Source organism: Gastrolobium bilobum, unplaced genomic scaffold (genome assembly GCF_033153095.1).
Source record: "Gastrolobium bilobum isolate Gb01-03AN ecotype WA unplaced genomic scaffold, APGP_CSIRO_Gbil_v1 utg65677, whole genome shotgun sequence".
Taxonomy (NCBI): domain Eukaryota; kingdom Viridiplantae; phylum Streptophyta; class Magnoliopsida; order Fabales; family Fabaceae; genus Gastrolobium; species Gastrolobium bilobum.
The window spans coordinates 88,716-110,272 of NW_026896096.1; the positions used below are offsets into that span (position 1 = coordinate 88,716).

The 21,557-nt window shown below is 42.2% G+C and overlaps 1 protein-coding gene across 1 annotated transcript; it reads left to right on the forward strand.

Annotated features, from left to right (window-relative positions):
- The first annotated feature begins 19,958 nt into the window (after positions 1–19,958).
- On the forward strand, positions 19,959–20,576 carry LOC133297756 (uncharacterized). The gene has a single exon (XM_061496953.1). The coding sequence runs from the start codon at positions 19,959–19,961 to the stop codon at positions 20,574–20,576; it is 618 nt and encodes a 205-aa protein (XP_061352937.1).
- Positions 20,577–21,557: the final 981 nt, after the last annotated feature.

Genomic DNA, 21,557 nt, shown 5'->3' on the forward strand with positions numbered 1-21,557 from the left:
ACAAGCAGCCAAAAGCCCGAAGGTGGGAATAAGAAGGATGTTTCCCCATCAGCACTTCAAAAGGGGATTTATTAATCAGCAATGTATATGGCAATTAGTTGATCAAGTACGCAACTGTCTGTACACAATCCGGCCCATAACCAAGAGGGACATTGGACTGAAAATGGAGAGATCGGGCCACATTAAGTAAGTGTTGATGTTTTCGCTCCACCACAGCATTTTGTTGGGGCCTATCAACACAAGAATGATGGGAAATGATACCCTTGGTCCTGAAAAATTCAGAAAAATTAAATTCTGGAGCATTGTCAGATCGAACAGCCTTGATGTTGGTATGGAACTGAGTGCCAATCATGGTACAAAACTCAGAAAAAAAATTTAACACATCCGATTTAGCTCGGAGAAAATAGACCCATGTGTACCTGCTACAATCATCAACAATTGTTAGGAAATAGCGAAAACCTTCAACAGATGTAGTTGAAAAAGGACCCCAGAAATCTAAATGAACCAAGTCAAAGGGATGAGAACTCATATTATTATTTGAAACAAAAGGCAAACGCCTTTGTTTGTACAAAGGACACACATTACAGAAGGTGTTTGAGACTAAAGACAATTGCAACAAAAGTTTGTAAAATTTGTAAACGTGAAAAAGAGGGATGACCCAAACGCATGTGCCAGATTGAAGACAAATTCGTGGATGGGGCATGTGCTGCAGGACCCGTGGTGACAGCGTGCAACACATACAAGTTGCCCTGTCGTTCAGCTGTCCCAATCTTGAGGCCCGTTGTAAGATTCTGCAAGATACATGAAGAAGACGAAAATGAAAGATTGAGTTTAAAAACAGAGGTCAAAGCACTGACTGATAAAATGTTGTATTGGAAATCTGGCACATACAACACTGAAGATAATGTTAGTTGTGGAGATATCCTAACGGATCCCAAGCGAGGCACGGAAATGGAAGTGCCATTGGGCAAATTCACAAAGAAACCGACAATCGGAGAAGAAGAAAGGAAACTATTCAGGTCGCAACTGTTAGAATATTAGATATGATATGATTAGATTTGATTAGATATGATTGGATTCTGTCTTATCCGTAAATAGTCTGACTGTATTCTGACTGTATTAGGATTAGGTTTGGATTAGGTTTGGGCCTTACACTTAAGCCCATTAGGGTCTCTATATATTGTAACTCCCTGACACAGATCAATACACAACGTATTCTTTTACATTTAACTTGGTACCAGAGCTATTTCGTTCTGGGAACCCTCGCTTCCGCTTAGAAATCTTGTTCTTCGCTTTAAAACCTAAGCCCACTGCTTAGGAGTCATCTTTTCTTAGCCGTGCGTCCTTCCGGTAAGACATCAAGGGCTGTAAGTCCTCTCCAGGCATCTTCTGCACGTGTCCACATCCCCAAACAGTCACCGGAGCACCATCAGCCACCTTCAGCCACCGTCAGCCACTGTTCAGGCTGCCGGAGTACTTTTCCGGCGAGTTTTCAGTCTGGAACGAACGCGAACAGAACCCTCTCCTCCCGGCGACCTGCTCTGTGGAAGTCCGGCCACCATCGGAGTTGTCACGCGCTCTCACGCGCCTCCAGTCTTCTCTGCGCGTGGGCTTCACGCGCCACCTTCTGCCGGCGCGTGAGCACTATTCCGGCGGCTTTTTCCGGCTGGTCTTGGACAGAGAAGCTCGTCTTCTCCTCCTCTTTCTGGATCTGTGATTGGTTCTTTGTGGGTTTGACTTTTTGTGCGCACCTCTTCTTGATTGGTGATCAGGTTCGTTTCTCTTTATTCGGTTTGTATCTTTGTGATTTGATACTATGGCAGCAAACCCTCCAATTCATTCGGAGGTCAAGTCTCCATCTCCTCCTTTGAGAAATTCTCCCAATATCATCTCTACCAATATTGGGTCCATTACCTCTTCAAAATTGAAGGGATCTGTTAATTACAAGAACTGGGCCACCTCTGTTCGAGTTTGGTTCTTTGGACAAGGATATGAGAACCATCTCACAACTAAGTCTACTGATGTCCCTAAGGAGGACAAGTCTGATTGGGAAAAGATTGACAACCAGCTTCTGAGTATCCTCTGGCAATCCATTGATCCGATTGTCTTGGATATCTTTTATTCATTTCAAACTTGCACTGAAGTGTGGGAGGAAGCAAAAAACCTCTACACTAATGATGTTCAGCAGCTCTATTTCATCATCTCTCAGTTTATGGAATTGAGCAAATCATCCGACATTCAGATGGAGACATATATTGGCAAGAGTCGCTCTTTGATGCAGGCATATTTGGATATGCTGCCTTACCCTACTGATGCTACTGCATATCGGAAACAGGTAGAACGTCTCTTTATGGTTGCCACACTTTCTGGCCTTCCCGAAGAATATGATAATGTTCGTGATACTATCTTGACTAGTGGGGAGCCTGATCTATCCATGACGTATCAGCGTCTTCTGAATTTGAATAAGAAATCTGCTCCTGCATCGTCTTCTGCTGTTGATTCTACTGCTCTAGTTTCCCGTACTGATTTTCGCGGGCATATTGGAGGTGGACGTGGTCGTGGTAGAGGCCCAGGAGGCCGGGGCCCAGGAGGTCGTGGCCCAGGAGGCCCAGGAGGTCCAGTCGGACGTGGTCAGCGACCTCGTTGTCATTACTGTCAGCAACTTGGTCATTATGAGGAACGCTGCTACACCAAGTATCCTCACATGCGACCTTCTTTTGCTGCTAATGTAGCTCAATCGGATACTGCTTCAAATGGTTCAGTCTCTCTCTCCTCTGAAGAATATGCAGCATTCCAGGCCCTTCTCAGGAAGTCCTCTCCTCAATCTCAGGCCTCTGCTTCAGAAACTGGTAATCCTGTTGCTTGTGTTTCTCATTCTGCATCACTTGGTCCTTGGATATTTGACTCAGGTGCTACTGATCACCTCTGTGGTAATAAGGAACTCTTTTCTTCCCTTACATATTCTAATAATTTACCCTCTTTTACTCTTGCTGATGGAACTAAGGCCCCCGTTCATGGGATTGGACAAATCTGTCCAACCTCCTCATTGACCTTGACATCTGTCTATTACATTCCTCACATCCCTTATAATTTAATATCGGTTAGTAAATTGATCAATTCTCTTAATTGTATTGTCACATTCTCAAACCATTCTGTTTCTGTGCAGGACCCGGGTACGGGGAAGATGATTGGAGTGGGCCGTGAGTCACGGGGTCTGTTTTACCTTGATGTGCCGAGTCCTTCAGTTGCTTGTTCTCTCACAGAATCTCCACAGCTCATCCACAGTCGTCTCGGGCATCCTAGTCTTGCGAAATTGCAGAAGATGGTTCCTCTTTTATCCGGTCTTCAAACTTTAGATTGTCAGTCATGTCAGCAAGGAAAGCACATACGCTCCTCCTTTGCTAATCGAGTCAATAAACGAGCTGATGCTCCTTTTTCAATTATTCATTCAGATGTTTGGGGTCCTAGTCGTAGTGTGTCTATTTTAGGTTTTCGGTATTTTGTCACCTTTATTGATGATTTCTCCCGTTGTACTTGGATTTATTTAATGAAAAACCGTTCTGAGTTGTTTTCTATTTATCAAAAGTTTTCTGCTGAAATTCATACTCAATTTGGTGCTTCTATTCGTATTTTACGTAGTGATAATGCTAAGGAGTATGTTTCTGTTGACTTTTCTCACTTCTTAGCCACACAGGGTACTTTACACCAAACCACTTGTCCTCACACTCCACAACAAAATGGAGTAGCTGAACGTAAGAATAGACATCTCATTGAGATTGCCAGGACTCTTCTTATTCACATGCATGTTCCTCTTCACTTCTGGGCTGATGCAGTCCTTGCTTCTTGCTTTCTCATCAACCGCATGCCTTCATCTGTGCTTAATAATGATATTCCTCATAACTTAGTGTTTCCAGATGTTCCTCTCTTTCCTCTATCCCCACATGTTTTTGGTTGTACCTGTTTTGTTCATGATCTCACTCCTGGTAAGGATAAGTTAACATCCAAAGCCTTTAAATGCATTTTTCTTGGTTATTCTCGTCTTCGAAAGGGTTATCGCTGTTACTCTCCTGACCTCAAGCGTTACTTAGTTTCCGCGGATGTCACCTTTTTTGATCAACAACCCTTTAATTCTATCCCATCTCCATTGTCACAGGTTGATCATGTTCTTCCTGTTCCTTTTCTTGACTTGTCTTTGCCAGATGCAGGTGCTTCTACTCCAGATAAGCAATCACCTATTGCTCCAGTACCTAAGGACCGTCCACTTCTCACTTATCAGCGTCGTAAGACAGTACCTGCAGTCGACTCGACCCCTGCTGACTCATTGCCCTCTGCAGTTGATTCTTCCCCTCCGGATCCTTCACCAGAGGCTCTTCCCATTGCTCAAAGAAAAGGTACACGTACTACTCGTAACCCTTATCCTCTTTATACCTTCTTGAGCTATGATCGCCTTTCTCCTCCTCATTTCACCTTTGTTTCTAGTCTTTCTTCTGTTTCTATTCCTAAGACCACAGGTGAAGCACTTTCCCATCCAGGATGGCGCCAAGCGATGCTTGATGAGATGACCGCACTTCATACCAATGGCACTTGGGACCTTGTTTCTGCTCCTCCAGAGAAGTCTATAGTTGGTTGTCGCTGGGTGTTTACTGTGAAAGTTGGACCTGATGGCCATGTTGATCGTCTCAAGGCACGCCTAGTTGCCAAGGGTTTTACTCAAATCTTTGGCCTTGATTATAGCGATACATTCTCTCCAGTCGCTAAGATGGCGTCCGTCCGCCTATTTCTTGCCCTTGCTGCTGTTCGTCACTGGCCACTCCTTCAACTTGACATCAAAAATGCCTTTCTTCATGGTGATTTACAAGAAGAAGTTTACATGGAGCAACCACCTGGTTTTGTTGCTCAGGGGGAGTCTGGGAAGGTATGTCGTCTTCGAAAATCCTTATATGGTCTCAAACAGTCTCCTCGAGCATGGTTCAGTCGCTTCAGTTCTGCTGTACAGGCGTTTGGCCTAATTCGCAGTAAAGTTGACCATTCTGTATTCTATAGGATTACATCTCCTAACAAGTGCATCATCTATTTGTTAGTCTATGTTGATGACATCATCCTCACCGGAAGTGATCATGGTGATTTACAAGAAGAAGTTTACATGGAGCAACCACCTGGTTTTGTTGCTCAGGGGGAGTCTGGGAAGGTATGTCGTCTTCGAAAATCCTTATATGGTCTCAAACAGTCTCCTCGAGCATGGTTCAGTCGCTTCAGTTCTGCTGTACATGCGTTTGGCCTAATTCGCAGTAAAGTTGACCATTCTGTATTCTATAGGATTACATCTCCTAACAAGTGCATCATCTATTTGTTAGTCTATGTTGATGACATCATCCTCACCGGAAGTGATCAAGACGGAATCCATCAGTTAAAACAACATTTATTCAGTGCATTTCACACAAAGGACCTTGGGAAGCTGCGTTACTTCTTGGGAATTGAGGTGGCGCAATCTAGACAGGGCATTTCTATCAGTCAAAGGAAGTATGCCTTGGATATCCTAGAGGAGACTGGTATGTTGGGGTGTAAACCAGTTGATACACCCATGGATCCTAATGTTAAGTTATTGCCCAGACAGGGGGAGCCGTTATCTGATCCTGGACGTTATCGAAGGCTGATTGGGAAGCTCAATTATCTTACTGTGACTAGGCCATATATTTCTTTCGCTGTCAGTACGGTCAGTCAGTTCCTTGATTCCCCTTGTGATTCACATTGGGATGCTGCTGTGAGGATCCTCCGATACATCAAAGGAGCACTAGGAAAAGGTTTGTTGTATTCGGATCAGGGAAATACAGAAATTTGTGGTTACTCAGATGCCGATTGGGCAGGATCACCCTCGGACAGACGCTCTACTTCTGGTTATTGTGTCTTCTTCGGAGGAAACTTAATCTCATGGAAAAGCAAGAAACAACCTGTTGTTTCCCGATCTAGTGCAGAAGCTGAGTATCGTGCAATGGCAAATACTACCCTGTGAGTTGATCTGGTTAAAGCAGTTGATTCAGGAGCTTCATCTTTGTGAACGGAAACAACCCATGACACTCATCTGTGATAATCAAGCTGCGCTACATATATCCTCTAATCCTGTTTTTCATGAGAGGACCAAACATATAGAGATTGATTGTCACTTCATTCGGGAAAAGATTCAGTCAGGAGAAATCAAGACAGCTTTTGTCAACTCGTCTAATCAACTAGCAGATGTTTTCACTAAAGCTCTTAGAGGTCCTCGGGTTGAATACATTTGTAACAAGCTTGGTGCTCATAATATATACGCACCAGCTTGAGGGGGAGTGTTAGAATATTAGATATGATATGATTAGATTTGATTAGATATGATTGGATTCTGTCTTATCCGTAAATAGTCTGACTGTATTCTGACTGTATTAGGATTAGGTGTGGATTAGGTTTGGGCCTTACACTTAAGCCCATTAGGGTCTCTATATATTGTAACTCCCTGACACAGATCAATACACAACGTATTCTTTTACATTTAACTGCAACAAACATGATGTGTTGCGCCTGTATCCAAGATCCATGCAGAAGGAGAAAAGGGAGAAGACTTGTGCCACGGAGGAGGCAGAGGCGGAATCAACAAAGGAAGAAGAAGAGTAAGCTGGAGATACTGACGCGGAAGTGTGGGCTGGAGATATAGATCCTGAGGTATGAAGCAATGCAAGTAATTGTGAAACTTGATCTGGGCTGAGATTGGGGTTTGGGCCAGTGGGAGCAAAATTACCATCTGCAGACACAGAGGCTGTTGAGTTGTGGCCCGATTTGGATCCATTGTTGCCCTTCGTCTTCCCTTTGTATCCTGGTGGATACCCATGAATCCGAAAACACTTCTCTATCGTGTGTCCAGTCATGGAGCAATGGGTACAAAACGGATGGCGAAAATTTCCCGGCAACTGAGTAGCGTTCACGGTGGATACGGTGGAAAAGGTTCCGAAATGAATGTTTCTCTGACGCTCTTCCTGAACCACGAGTGAAAACACCCTACCCAGAGATGGTAATGGATCCATTAATAAGATTTGTGCCCGTGTAGAGGAGAAAGAGTTATTGAGTCCCGTCAGAAATGGCAGAGCTCGTTCTTGTTCTTGGTAGATATTCCAAGCTTTCAATCCACCACAATGGCAAGTGGGTACTGGTTCAAATTCCTTCAATTTATCCCATAGGGTTTTCAGACGGGTGTAATACGTGTTCACATCAAGAGCACCTTGAGTGAGTGTAACAATTTGGGACTTGAATTGGAATATTCTGGGACCATTCGCTTGTTGAAATCGCTCCTTTAGATCAATCCAAATCCCTGCTGCAGTGGGTATGTAAAGGAGACTGTCAGCAATCTCACGAGCAATGGAGTTCAGCAACCAGGAAATGACCATGCCATTGCATCGGATCCAAAAGGAATGAAGTAAATCATCCGAATCTGGTTGAGGAATTGAGCCATCAACGAATTGAAATTTATTTTTAGCAATAAGAGCCATCGACATAACCCTGCTCCATGTGTGATAGTTTGTTCCAGTAAGGAGGTGAGTAATGAACACGAGACCAAGATGATCTGCATTGTGTAAATAATAGGGACTGTTAGTATCCTCAACAGGATTTCCGGTGGGCTGCTTGGAGCCCTTGGCCATGGCAAATGTTAGAAAGGATGCATAGAGAACCAGGAGGCTCTTGATACCATATTAGAAGAAAAGAAAATTTTGTATATTCATTCAACGTGTCAATTACAAGGAGCTCACTGTGCTATATATCTCAGCTGTTAACAAAACAACTAACCAAAAGAATAAAGGTAAAAATCAGAAACGTATCCCACGTCTCCGTAAAGAGTGGGTTGTTACAACAGAAAAAGAAACTAAAAGGAAAAATACTTTTCTACCCATAGTTACTAATCACAATCTTAATAGAGGAACACGTCTCTTGTATTTTTCTATCCTAGTAATAAAATCACAATTCTCTTAAATTTTTTCTCCAATTTTCCATTTTCTATTTTTCATCTTCTTGCTTTCATTTTATTGTTAAAGTATTCAGAGACGTAACAACTAGTTTGATCTGCTGGATCTATGTGAGGATGGACAACATCGAAGGAAGAATTAAGGCTATGGAGGATTCTATAGAAATAATCCTGAAGCAGACCATCAAAAACAATTTCTATATAGCTTCTGTGCAGTAAAATTGGGAAAGACTTTTGATGCTCATAAAAGTATGGATGCAGGAGAACAACATCATTAATCCACTAGTGAGTACATAGTCATGTCCATGTGGGGGACTACATATTTCAATTCATTCACTCATTTCGCTAGTCGTAACAAACTAAGGAATTGGGGTGAGTTCAAATTCGAAAGTAGATCGTTCGTGGGCTCATAAGGTTGAATTTCCAATCTTTGAGGGGTTGATCTGCTAGGTTGGATTGCAAAAGCAGAGCCGAGAGATTCCAAATTTAGAGAAGGTAAAATTGGCCTTTACAAGTATGGATGGGATCTTTGTTTATTGGTTCCGATTTATCCATAAAAAAGTTCCAAATCTAGAGTGGGGAGGTTTGAAAACGACGATTATTCAAATCTTTGGCGACTGAACTCAGAAAAGTATCTTTGAGCGGCTTTCAACAATGCAGCAAGAGGGTCAAGTAGAAGAATATATTCAAGAGATTGATGCTTTGATAGCCCAGGTTTGTAACACAATCAAAGAGCAAATGTTGAGGTATTTTTTTGGAGGACTATGACCTGAAATTCACAATTAGGTCAAGAGCCATGACTCGAAGGATGTAATGAGGGCAATGGTCTTAATACGTGATATTGAAGAAGAATTACACATCTCACATGCATATGGAGGGGTTCAACATTGAAACTATATTGCAATGACGAACAATTTCACTAGGAGTTCCTCTAATTAAATTTTCGGTGGATCCAACCCAAATCAACAACGAATTCAGGAAATAGTGTGGCTATTGGAAACAAAAAACTTCCCCATGTTGCTTCCATTATGGAGTTCCATTTGGACCATCGCACAAATGCCTGGAGAAAAACTTGTGAGTTGTTAGTCAAGTGACTTAAATAAACTCCACAAATCAACTCAAGAAAGGGTGGGGTGGGGTGGGGTGGGGTGGTTGAATTGAGTTGTTAGTCAAGTGACTTAAATAAACTCCACAAGCAGTCCTTTTTCTTGTCAAGAATGACGTCCTATTGTACTTAGAACAAAGAATCAAATATGCACAATTTGTATAAAGGTAAACAGTGAATATATCCTTAAAACAGGGACTAAAACACACTTAATGATGTCGAATTGATTTACAACAATTTAGATATTCAAGAAATCAATGCACCACTATTAAGAACCTTTTAATTCAATTGGTTTCTGATATGGACCAACCAATGAATAAAGCTAAAACAGAAATAACTCAAGAAACAAGATCTGAACATTCATCATCCATGTATTTCTCAATAACAATAGCAATCAGAAATGCCATTAGAGAGAGGTTTGCAGACAATAGACGAAATTACAAGACCCCGAAAGAAATCAACAATGCAATAAAGGTAAAGATAATTGTGGATCACATATGAGAGGTTCCACTCTCTTTCAATCCCCAAAGGGCCCAAGTTCTTCAAGACTTTCTAGCTGCCCCCCTCGTTGCTCAACGCCCCTTCTTAAGCAATAGCGTAACTAACTTGCCACTCCCACACCTGCATTCTGTTGGAGGGTACTCTCGTCCATACAACTTTTAGGACTAACAACAATCCCACTTGGGCTAGTTGCTGCAAGTGAGGCCCAATTCTTTCTGCTTCTATCCCTACGGTATACCTGTTGGGTTGAGGTTGTATCAATAACCTCTCATATGTGTTCCACAATTATCTTTACCTTTATTGCATTGTTGATTTCTTTTGGGGTCTTGTAATTTTGTCTATTGTCTGCAAACCTCTCTGTAATGGCATTTCTGATTGCTATTGTTATTGAGAAATACATGGATGATGAATGTTCAGATCTTGTTTCTTTAGTTATTTCTGTTTTAGCTTTATTTATTGGTTGGTCCGTATCAATTGGTATCAGAGCTCCGATCTAGGAGCTCTGTGGAATGGTCTGGACGAGACAAATGGAACGCCGATTGGAGATGTTGGAAGAAGGGCTGCGCAGGGGATGTGCTCGACAAGAAGAGGTTCTCTTGAGACTTGATGCTAATGAAGCTTGGCACGAGGAAATTCTTCAGAGGTTGGGCAATAACAAAAAGGGAATGACAAAGATTATCAGGAGGCTAAACGAAATGGTTGGGCGCAAGAAAAGTCATTCCAGAGATGGAGAGAACGATTTTGAAGACGACGAACCAGAAGCACGGGAGGAACGAAATCGACGGAGAGGCAATCTGAATATTCCGGTGACCCGACGCTTGGAGGTTCCTGTGTTTACAGGTGAAGACGCTTCGGGTTGGCTGTGTAAAGGTGGAGAGGTATTTCGTTGTGAACGGTGTGACTGAGGGGGAGAAGTTAGCTGCGGTGGTGGTGTGTCTGGAAGGAAAGGCACTTTATTGGTGTAGATGGTGGGAGGTGGGCAACCCAAACGCCACTTGGGGGCTGTTCTGATGAGAGCTAGGCAGTCGTTTCCAACCAGAGGCGTTGGACAATCCTTATAGAGCCCTTTAAACCCTTAAACAGAACGGAAGCGTGGCTGAATTTCGTGCAGAGTTCTAAAAGATGGTAGGAGCTCTCCGATTTGAAGATGAAGACCTACTAAAAGGTGCATGGCTGAATGGGGTGCGTACCAGCATCCAGGAGGAGCTTTTGATGTATCCACACCTGAGCTTGTCGGAGACGATGAAGTTCTCTCTCAAAATAGAGAAGAGAAATGTGGCATGGAGAGATGAGGGTTGGGTTCTGTTGGCCAAGAATCGGGCTCAAGGTTCCAGCCGCTTGTTGGGCCCGCGTGCTGGTTCAGGCCCAAATGAGGCCAGAGGATGGGGAAACTCACATATTGGCCAAGTGAGTGCAAACGGTCCAAATCGCAATTCCTTTACCCAGAATAGTAGCCCTAGCACAGGTGCGACAGGCACACGAAATGGGGCAAACGAAAACACAAAGGAGGGATCTACGGCGAGAACGTCAACCTTAGCCACGGGTAACCACGCGACGGAGGGTTTCTCCGGTCAAGGACGTAGGCTTTCGCAAGTGGAGTTATGCGAGAGGCAGGACCGTGGGTTATGTTTCAAATGTAATGAACGCTGGAACCCCAACCACAGGTGTCAAGTTCGACAACTGCACCTATTGTTAGCAGAGGAGGACGACGTGGAGGAGGGAGGAGGAAGCGAGGCAGACATGGGGTTGATCGCGAAACCAGAAGGGCAAGAGCTGGAATGAGAGTTACAACTCTCTTTGAATAGCTTGCTAGGGCTCACTTCAAACCAAACCTTAAAGGCTTGGGGACAAATTTCAGGCCAAAAGGTTGAAGTGATGGTGGATTGTGGCGCTTCTAGCAACTTCTTGAGGGCGGCTATCGTAGAGCAACTCGGGCTAAAGGTGACAGCAACCTCGGTTTATCACGTGGAGGTAGGGGATGGTCACAAGGTTCAGTGTCATGGAGTGCGCAAGGATGTGGAAATCAAACTGCAGGGTGCTCAAATCAAGCAAGACCTGTATTTGTTTGAGCTGGGTAGGGCTGACGTGGTGTTGCGACTGGAATGGCTGACCCAAATTGGAGTCATTAAGGCCAACTTCAAGGAAATGACTCTTCGTTTTGCACAGGGAGATACAGAGGTGTTGATCAAGGGGGACCCTGCTCTTTCTTGGGCAGAGGTGTCATTCAAGTCGATTCTTAAGGCCTTACATGAGCAAGGTCAGGGGTATTTTGTGAGCACTAGGACAAACACTGAGGAAGGGATGGACCATTGTTGGGAAGGGCTGGAGTCACTGTTGCTGGAATACAAAGATTTATTTCAAGACGCTCATTCCTTGCCCCCAAAATGGACCTGTGACCATGCAATCAACGTCAAGCCAGGAGTGCAGGTGGCTGACCTGCGACCACACAGGTATCCACATTATCAAAAAACAGAGATTGAAAATTTAGTTTCTGAATTAGTGGGGAACAGGTGGATAAGCCACAACACTAGTCCTGTGATCTTAGTAAAAAAAAGATGGCAGCTGGCGGGTATGTGTGGACTACAGAGCTGTCAATAAGCTCACAGTGCCTGATAAATTTCCAATACCGGTTGTAGAAGAGCTACTAGATGAACTGGGAGGTTCGAAGATTTTTTCTAAGTTGGATCTGAAATCTGCGTACCACCAGATACGGATGAAAATAAAAGATATACCAAAGACAGCGTTTCGGACACACGAAGGACATTACGAATATCTAGTAATGCCTTTCGGGTTGACCAACGCATCCTCAACTTTCCAGGCCATGATGAAATAGCAAACACGGACACGAAAATTTTCAAAATTTTGCGTGTCGGACACGTGTTCGACACGGACATGCGGTCAATATTTGGGGACTTGCAGTCAACTCTCCGACACGTCCGACACGTTTTTTCGACACACAGTCAACTTTTTCGGACACGCGGTCAACGCTTGGACACGTTTTTTTTTTAATCTTAATTTTATTTTATTAACTAAATATAAAAAAATTAATTTATAAATTAATTTTTTTCTATTATGAAATTTGACATGAAAAATTAACAAAGTACGAAAAATTATTTTTATTTATATTTATGTTATGAAATTTAAATATTTGATTGAATATATGACTTATTATAGACTCTTATATGTATTAAATATAAATTATATTATATATATTAAAATTTTTATTTAATATCAAAACGTGTCCCAACGTGACGAAATATGACATTTTTTAGAATTAACGTGTCGGCGTGTCGTGTCCGTGTCCGTGCATCATAGATGATGAACGAAATTTTACAGCCATACTTAAGGAAATTCACACTGGTATTCTTGGACGATATATTGATTTACAGCAAGTGCATAAGGGAGCATGAAGATCATTTGAGGAAGGTTTTTGAAGTGTTAAGGCAACATCAGTTGGTGGTAAATCGCAAGAAATGCATTTTTGGAAGTCATCATGTTGAATATCTGGGCCACATAATTTCAACAGGGGGAATTAGTGCTGACCCTAACAAACTGAAGGCTATGGAAGAGTGGCCCGTTCCCAAAAATATCAAGGGACTGAGAGGGTTTTTGGGTTGACGGGGTACTATAGGCGTTTCGTCAAGGATTATGGAAAAATAGCGAAGCCTCTAACAAATCTGCTGAAGAAGGATGTGGAAGCGGAAGAGTCCTTTAAGAAACTAAAGGACTGTATGGCCTCTGTCCCTATGTTGGCTTTACCGGATTTTAGCAAAACGTTTACGGTGGTGACTGACGCATCGGGAAAAGGGATTGGTGCTGTCCTCATGCAAGAAAATAGACCTTTAGCCTATATCAGTCAAGGTTTTTCGCTTCGGGCTCAAAGCAAGTCCGTGTATGAGAAAGAGCTAACGGCAATAGTGTTCGCAATTCAGAAATGGAAGCATTACTTAATGGGTAGGCATTTTATAGTGAAAACCGACCAGAAAAGTCTAAAACATTTGCTGGAACAAAAAGTGTTAGGCGAGGACCAACAAAGGTGGGTGTCCAAACTGATTGGGTTTGTTTGACATTTATTACCAACCAAGTACGGAAAATTCGGTGGCTGATGCTTTGTCACGCCAGATGCAATTTTCAAGCCTGTCTCGTTTACAATTACCTAATATAGAGGTGCTGGAGCAAGAAGTACAACACGTTGACAAGCTGAGGGGTATAATGCAGGATCTAATATTGAATTCTGCTTCTCACGCTGGTTTCCAATTGAGGAAGGGCAGATTATTCTTCAAGGACAAGTTAGTACTACCCAAAAATTCCAGTTTAATTTCTCCACTTTTGGGCAAATTTCATGCCTCGGGTGTAAGAGGGCATTCGAGATATATTCGTACTTATAAAAGATTGGTTGGTTTGGTTTATTGGGAAGGAATGAAAAAATGCATTCAGGACTATGTGGTTGTTTGCACCGTGTGTCAACAAATAAAGATCCAAATTTAACTCCAGTAAGGTTGTTGCAACCTTTGCCAATTCCGACCACGGTGTGGGCTGACATCTTTATGGATTTCATTGGGGGACTGCCCAAGGCGTTAGGTGTAGACACCATTTTTGTAGTAGTGGACCGCTTGTCCAAGTACGCTCATTTGTTTCCTATTTCCCACCCCTATACAACATGAAGGGTAGCTGATTTGTTCATCAAAGAAGTGGTCAGATTGCATGGATTCCCTTTGACTATTGTGTCTGACAGAGATTGAGTGTTTATGAGCTGTTTTTGGAATGAGCTTTACAAAAGTGCAGGCACCAAGCTTCATTACAGCACAACTTACCACCCGCAAACAAACGGGCAAACGGAAGTGGTGAATAAATGCTTAGAGGTTTATCTTCGTTGTTTTTGTGGGCCAAAGCCCAAACAATGGCCAAAGTGGGTCCATTGAGCTGAATACTGGTACAACACCACATACAAGGAATCTACAAGTATGACTCCATTTAAGGCCCTCTATGGCATAGACCCCCCAAATCTGTTGCTAGGAAACAACTCTGTTTCAGCCATTGAGGCTGTCTGCCAAGTTCTGATTGAATGTGATTCCATTCTCCACGAATTGCAGCAAAATTGTGTTCAAGCTCAGAATCGCATGGTAAAACATGCCAATCAGAAGCGCAGGGATCTCTCCTTTCTGGTAGGCGAGGCTGTGTATTAGAAATGAGTTGCATGGAGAAGAGAGAAGAAGATCTGAGAGAGAGAGAAGAGAGCAATCTGAAAAGAACCCATTTGTATTATTGAAGAATGAAAAGTGACGATACATTTCAGATACAAGATGATATATATACAAACTACAAACTGATGACTCAGCATTGAAGCTTACAGCTGTCACACACTTAGCTTACAACTGTCACTCTAACTAACTCAGAAATACACTAACACATTTATATAAGCTAGAGTCTAATACAATGAAACCTATAGCAGTAAGCTACGCTAATACTCCCCCACAAACTCATCAGGGCTGGAGCTGCAAGGCAGAATCCAGGACTGTGAGTTTGGCACGAAAAAGAGCAAAGGGATCTGGAGAGAGTGGCTTAGTAAAAATGTTAGCTATCTGGTCTGAAGCAGGGACATGAGCAACAGTGATCTGTTTGAGTAAAACCTTCTCACGTACAAAATGAAGATCCAACTCAAGATGCTTGGTGCGAGCATGAAGAATGGGATTATGAGCAAGTGCTACAGCACTCAAGTTGTCACAGTAAACCTGAGGAACAGAAAGAGGCAGATTCAATTCTTGGAATAATGATTGCAGCCACAGAATTTCAGAGAAAACTAAAGCCATGCTGCGATATTCAGCTTCAGCCGTGGATCTTGCTACAAGAGGCTGCTTCTTAGACCACCAAGAGATGAGATTTGGACCTAGGAATACACAAGCACCAGAGGTAGACCTCCTATCATCAGGATCACTACCCCAATCAGCATCACAAAAGGCTGCCAAGTGAAATAAAGCATCCGAGTGAGGTGTTTGAGCTGCAGTCAGAGAGAGACCAAAGGATATAGTACCTTGGAGATATATGAGAATTCTTTTGACTATTTTCCAATGATCCACAAGAGGTTGGCTCATGAACTGGCACACTTTATTAACTGAGAAACTGATTTCAGGTCTTGTAATGGTAGCATATTGGAGAGCTCCAACCACTGATCCATATAAGCCAGGATCCTCAAAGTAATTGGAGCCAAACTTGGATAATTTGCAGCTAGAGGGCATGAGGCTGGAGATAGCCTTAGCTTCAAACATATTAGTTTTGTGAAGAAGCTCTCTAATGTATTTTGTTTGAGTAAGGAAGAGAGATCCAGGGGACTGTCTTCTGACTTCAATTCCCAAAAAGTAGTCCAGGGCACCCAAATCCTTGAGAGAGAAAATGGAATGAAGCCGAGAAATTAGGGACTGTATGAAGTTGTCATCATTCCCAGTGATGATTATATCATCAACATAAACAAGCATATAAATGCGTTGAGGACCAGAATTATAAATGAAGAGAGAAGAATCACATCTACTGCCTTGAAAACCAAATGAGAGCAAAGTATCCTGGAGTTTGTCAAACCAAGCCCTTGGGGCTTGTTTGAGACCATAGAGGGATTTATGTAGTCTGCAAACTAAGGACTTGTCATCACTTTCAAACCCAGGAGGTTGTTGCATGTACACCTCTTCTTGTAGAGTTCCATTTAAGAAAGCATTGTTGATGCCTAGCTGTCTTAGTGTCCAGCCATAGGTAAGAGCAATTGTAAGCATAGTCCGAACAGTTACAGGCTTGATGACAGGGGAAAAAGTTTCTGTATAATCCAAACCAGGTCTTTGATGAAACCCTTTAGCAACCAACCTTGCTTTATATTTGTTAAGGCTGCCATCTGAATTTTCCTTTACTTTAAAAACCCATTTGCATCCAACAGCTTCTCTGCCAACAGGTAAAGGAACAAGAGACCAAGTTTTGTTAGATTGTAAAGCATCATATTCAATTTCCATAGCCTTTAACCAATGAGGACTATTGAGAGCCTGTTTGACTGTAGTTGGTTCAAGATGAGTGAGAAGAGCCAAATTTCTAGCCATAGTTTTGGACCTGGTAATAATTGAACGAGGAGGAGAAGAGGTGTGAAGGGAACCGGATGGTACATACTCAGAAGATGAGGATGTGGAAGATAAAGATGAAGTGTGAACTGGAGAGGATGGAGAAGGAATTGGACTGACATCAACAGGCTGTCTAACAGGGGATTGATCTCCAATAATAGGAGAGGGGGGTGTATGCTGACTTGAGGGAGGAGGATCATTGGTGTGCAGTGACTATATGGGTAATGGGGAAGAGGGCTGAGGCAGAAATGGGGCATTTGGTGGAGAGGATAAATGTGGGGAAAAAATAGTAAGGGGAACAGAGGTAGAGGTGGGTTGTAAAGTGGGAGAGGATGTATTGTTTTTCCAAGAGGTAAAAGGAAATCTATGTTCATTGAAGAGTACATCCTTGGATATGTAAATTCTGCCATCAGGACTAAGACACAAGTAACCTTTATGGTTGGAAGAATAACCAAGAAACACACATTCTTTTGATCGATATTCCAGTTTATATTTATTATAAGGGCGAAGCAAAGGAAAACATGTACACCCAAAAACTTTTAGGGAGGTATAATCTGGATTTTTATTGAACAGTTTAGTGTATGGAACAGTAAAATCAATAGAAGAAGAGGGCAATCTGTTTATGAGATATGTGGCTGTGGTAAATGCATAGTCCCAATAGATCATGGGAAGGGAAGAGTGTGCAAGTAATGCAAGACCTGTTTCAACAATATGCCTATGCTTTCTTTCAACAACACCATTTTGGTGATGAGTATGAGGACAAGTGACTCTATGATGGATCCCGTGAAGTGTTAGATATTGGGTAAAAGTTCTGAATTCCCCACCCCAATCTGATTGAAATGACTTAAGGGATGTTTGAAATTGGTTTTTAATCATTGCATGGAACTGTTTAAAAATGGAAATAGCATCAGATTTTTGTTTAAGTGGATAAATCCAAGTATACCGTGTGCAGGCATCAACAAATGATATATAGTAGTTATTCCCAAGAGTAGATTTGAAGGGTGATGGTCCCCATAAGTCACTGAACACCAATTCAAAAGGAAATTTATAGTGAGAGGTGGAAGGTGATGAGGGTAGTCTATGAGCCTTTGCAACACAACAAGAAGAGCATAATTCTCCAGCTACTTTATTACTTAAAGGAATATTGCAAGTTTTCAATACATTTTTGAGAGAATCAAAGTGTGGATGTCCTAAACGACAGTGCCACAATGTCCTATTTTCAGTGTTGACACAACTATTTTTACAATCAACACTACTGTAAACTGGAGCACGATCAGACTGAGAATTACAAGAATCAGTAACTGTAGACAGGCACTTAATTGGAGGACAACTATTACTGGTCACTGGATCAGTTTGTGAAGTAAAATGAATGTCAGAGAAACGATAGAGACCATCAGCTCCTACAGTTCCTTGAAGTAAGACTTTATGTGAAACCTGAGATTTGACATAACAGACATTAGGATGAAATTCAAAGAAGACTGAGTTGTCTCTAGCAAATTTACTCACACTGATCAAATTATTAGTAATAGAAGGAACCAACAATAAATTGTTTAGATGTAAACAAGTGGTAGCATCAAGAGGAGAAAGAAAAGAAGAGGATCCTATGGCTGTAATAGGCAAACCTTGACCGTTTCCTATCAAAACTTGGTCTGAACCATTTAGCTGTTGGCTGTGAGAGATGTTTTGTGCTCCTCCAGTTACATGGCTAGATGCACCAGAGTCTGGCAACCACTCCATCAGTGGTATGGTATTTGGAGTAGGTAACAGTCCTTGTTGTGCAGTAACAAAGGCATGTTGCTGATTTGAAAAGACATGTTGCTGATTTGAAGGCCTGACATACTGAAATGATCGTGTGTTTTGAGGTTGCTGCTGTTGAAAGAACTGAGAATATGGCACATGTTGTGGAGGTGGCAAGCTACGCACAAAGTTTTCATCAAACCGGTGCCAACAGGTAGTGACATCATGGCCAAACTTGAAACATAACTGGCAGTGAACATTAGCTCTGTTTCCACGTCCTCTTCCTCGATTGTAGCGTGTAAAAGAGCGTCCACGACCTCTGTTTTGATTAGTATAAGCATTGGAGGAAGGAAAAACAGGCTGTGAAAATTGCTCTGTTCGACTCTGTTTTCTGGTTTCAGAAACAGAGTCGTCTTCTTCGTTAGTAACTTCTTGGAGCGAACTTGGAGAACGTTGGGTGAGGTTCACAGCTACTCCTTCAGTTAGGAGATTATCATTTTGCTTGACTAGAAGTTGTTCATGAGCCATTAGCTCCACTGTCAGATCTGCAACCGAGCAATCACGCTCACGTCCGTGTATCATCATAACAAACAGAGTATATTCTGATGGTAAGCCTTCAAGAATAGTTTCAGTGTGCTCCTCAACTGATATAGGCTTTCCAATCGATTTCAGCGAATCATAAAGAGTTTTGATGTGTGCTAAGTATTCCTTGATGGACTTTGAGCCTTTCTTCATCGTTTTCAACTCAGATCTGAGTAGACGAGCACGAGATTTCATAACTCCATGAAACAACTTATGAATATTATTCCAGGCCTCAAAAGAATGCTTAACAGGTAAGATATCATTGACAATAGATTCAGAAATTGTTGACAGAAGCCATGTAAGTAACATCTGATCTTGATTAAGCCATGTAATATATTCTGAGCTCAATTGATCACTCTCTCGATCTTCGTCTGAATCAAATTTAAGAGGAAATTTTGGATTAACAAGAAAATGATGCAACTGATGTGATGTGATTACCGGTTCGATAATTTGATTCCAAAAAAGATAGTTATCTTCTGTCAGTTTGGCAGAGATCTGAAGGTTAAACAGAGAAGTTGTCTTGATCTTCATTGATGAGGAAGTAGATCTGGAAGATCGTTGATTCTGAGATTTAGATCTGGAATGTGGTTGATTCGAGTCAGATGCGTTTGAATCAGAGTCGGAAGCGGAAGACATAGTGGAGTTCTAACTGGATCAGGCCCTCAGAAAGAGAGCTCTGATACCATATTAGAAATCTGAGAGTTGCATGGAGAAGAGAGAAGAAGATCTGAGAGAGATAGAGAGAGAGAGAAGAGAGCAATCTGAAAAGAACCCATTTGTATTATTGAAGAATGAAAAGTGACGATACATTTCAGATACAAGATGATATATATACAAACTACAAACTGATGACTCAGCATTGAAGCTTACAGCTGTCACACACTTAGCTTACAGCTGTCACTCTAACTAACACAGAAATACACTAACACATTTATATAAGCTAGAGTCTAATACAATGAAACCTATAGCAGTAAGCTACGCTAATACTGTGTACCTCAAGCTCCAACCTTATAGACTAAAATCCATTGCTAGAAGGGTCAATGAAAAACTAAGTCCAATATATTATGGCCCTTATCCTATTATTGAAAGGGTTGGGGAAGCTGCATACCGATTGCAATTGCCAGACAATTGTCAAGTGCATTCGGTATTTCACGTTTCGTTACTCAAACGTGCATCATCCTCTGTCCCTAATGTTCAACCTTTACCACCTAGTTTATCAGAAAGTTGGGAGTTGCAGGTGCTACCCGAGTCAGTGGTGAAATGGCGTCATTCCTCAACTGGAATAGTGGAAGTTTTAATTAAATGGTGTGACCTCTTTGAATTCGAAAATACTTGGGAAGAAGCCGTTGTCATCAAAGAACAATTTCCACATTTCCACCTTGAGGACAAAGTGCATAAATTGGGGGGGAGTATTGATACAACCCCAACCCAACAGGTATACCGTAGGGATAGAAGCAGAAAGAATTGGGCCTCACTTGTAGCAACTGGCCCAAGTGGGATTGCTGTTAGTCCTAATAGCTGTATGGACGAGAGTACCCTCCAACAGAATGCAGGTGTGGGAGCGCCAAGTTAGTTACGCTATTGCTTAAGAAGGGGCGTTGAGCAACGAGGGGGGGCAGTTGGAAAGTCTTGAAGAACTTGGGCCCTTTTGGGATTGGGAGAGAGTGGAACCTCTCATATGTGTTCCACAATTATCTTTACCTTTATAGCATTGTTGATTTCTTTTGGGGTCTTGTAATTTCGTCTATTGTCTGCAAACCTCTCTGTAATGGCATTTCTGATTGCTATGGTTATTGAGAAATACATGGATGATGAATGTTCAGATCTTATTTCTTGAGTCATTTCTGTTTTAGCTCTATTTATTGGTTGGTCCGTATCAGTTTCACACAAACCAATGTCAAATTTAACAAAGACAACAATGTATTTACCCAATAAAGTGTTGGAAATTAAAGAGTTTAAGGGAAGAGAGTGTGCAAACACAACCAAGTTCTTAGTACATGGTTGTGTTTTTTAGGAATAGGAATCAAATAGGATGATAGGCAATGCTAGAGAGGAATGAGTATGATACGATACTATTACCACTCCAAGGGCAATTTAGAGAAAGCAATATGACTGACTCAGCAAAACAGAATGGAAGCATGGGAGAGCAAGTTAGTTACGGAGGAATTAGTTAAATATAGAGGATGGGGTGCTTGGAGGAGACATCTGGAATGAAAAATATAAACGAAGACCAAGGGGAGTTGGAGGTTGAGAAGATATTTCGATGTGCGCGGGTACCAGCAGCGTTGCCACCAACGACGGCGGCGAACGACCCACCGCCATGTTCGGAACCACCGGATTTAAAGAGTGCAAAGGAACCGGCAGCGCCACCATCACTGGAAGAGGTGGCTGACCCACCAACGGAATCTGACCCACCGAACGTGAACCCTTATGTGGAAGGGGAGAGGGCTTCGCCGATACCACAAACAAGAGAGGAACAAATTAGGTCAATGAAAGGCTTAGGAGATATGGGCCAGTATGCTAGCATAATGGAGCAAGCCCAAAACACTTTTCA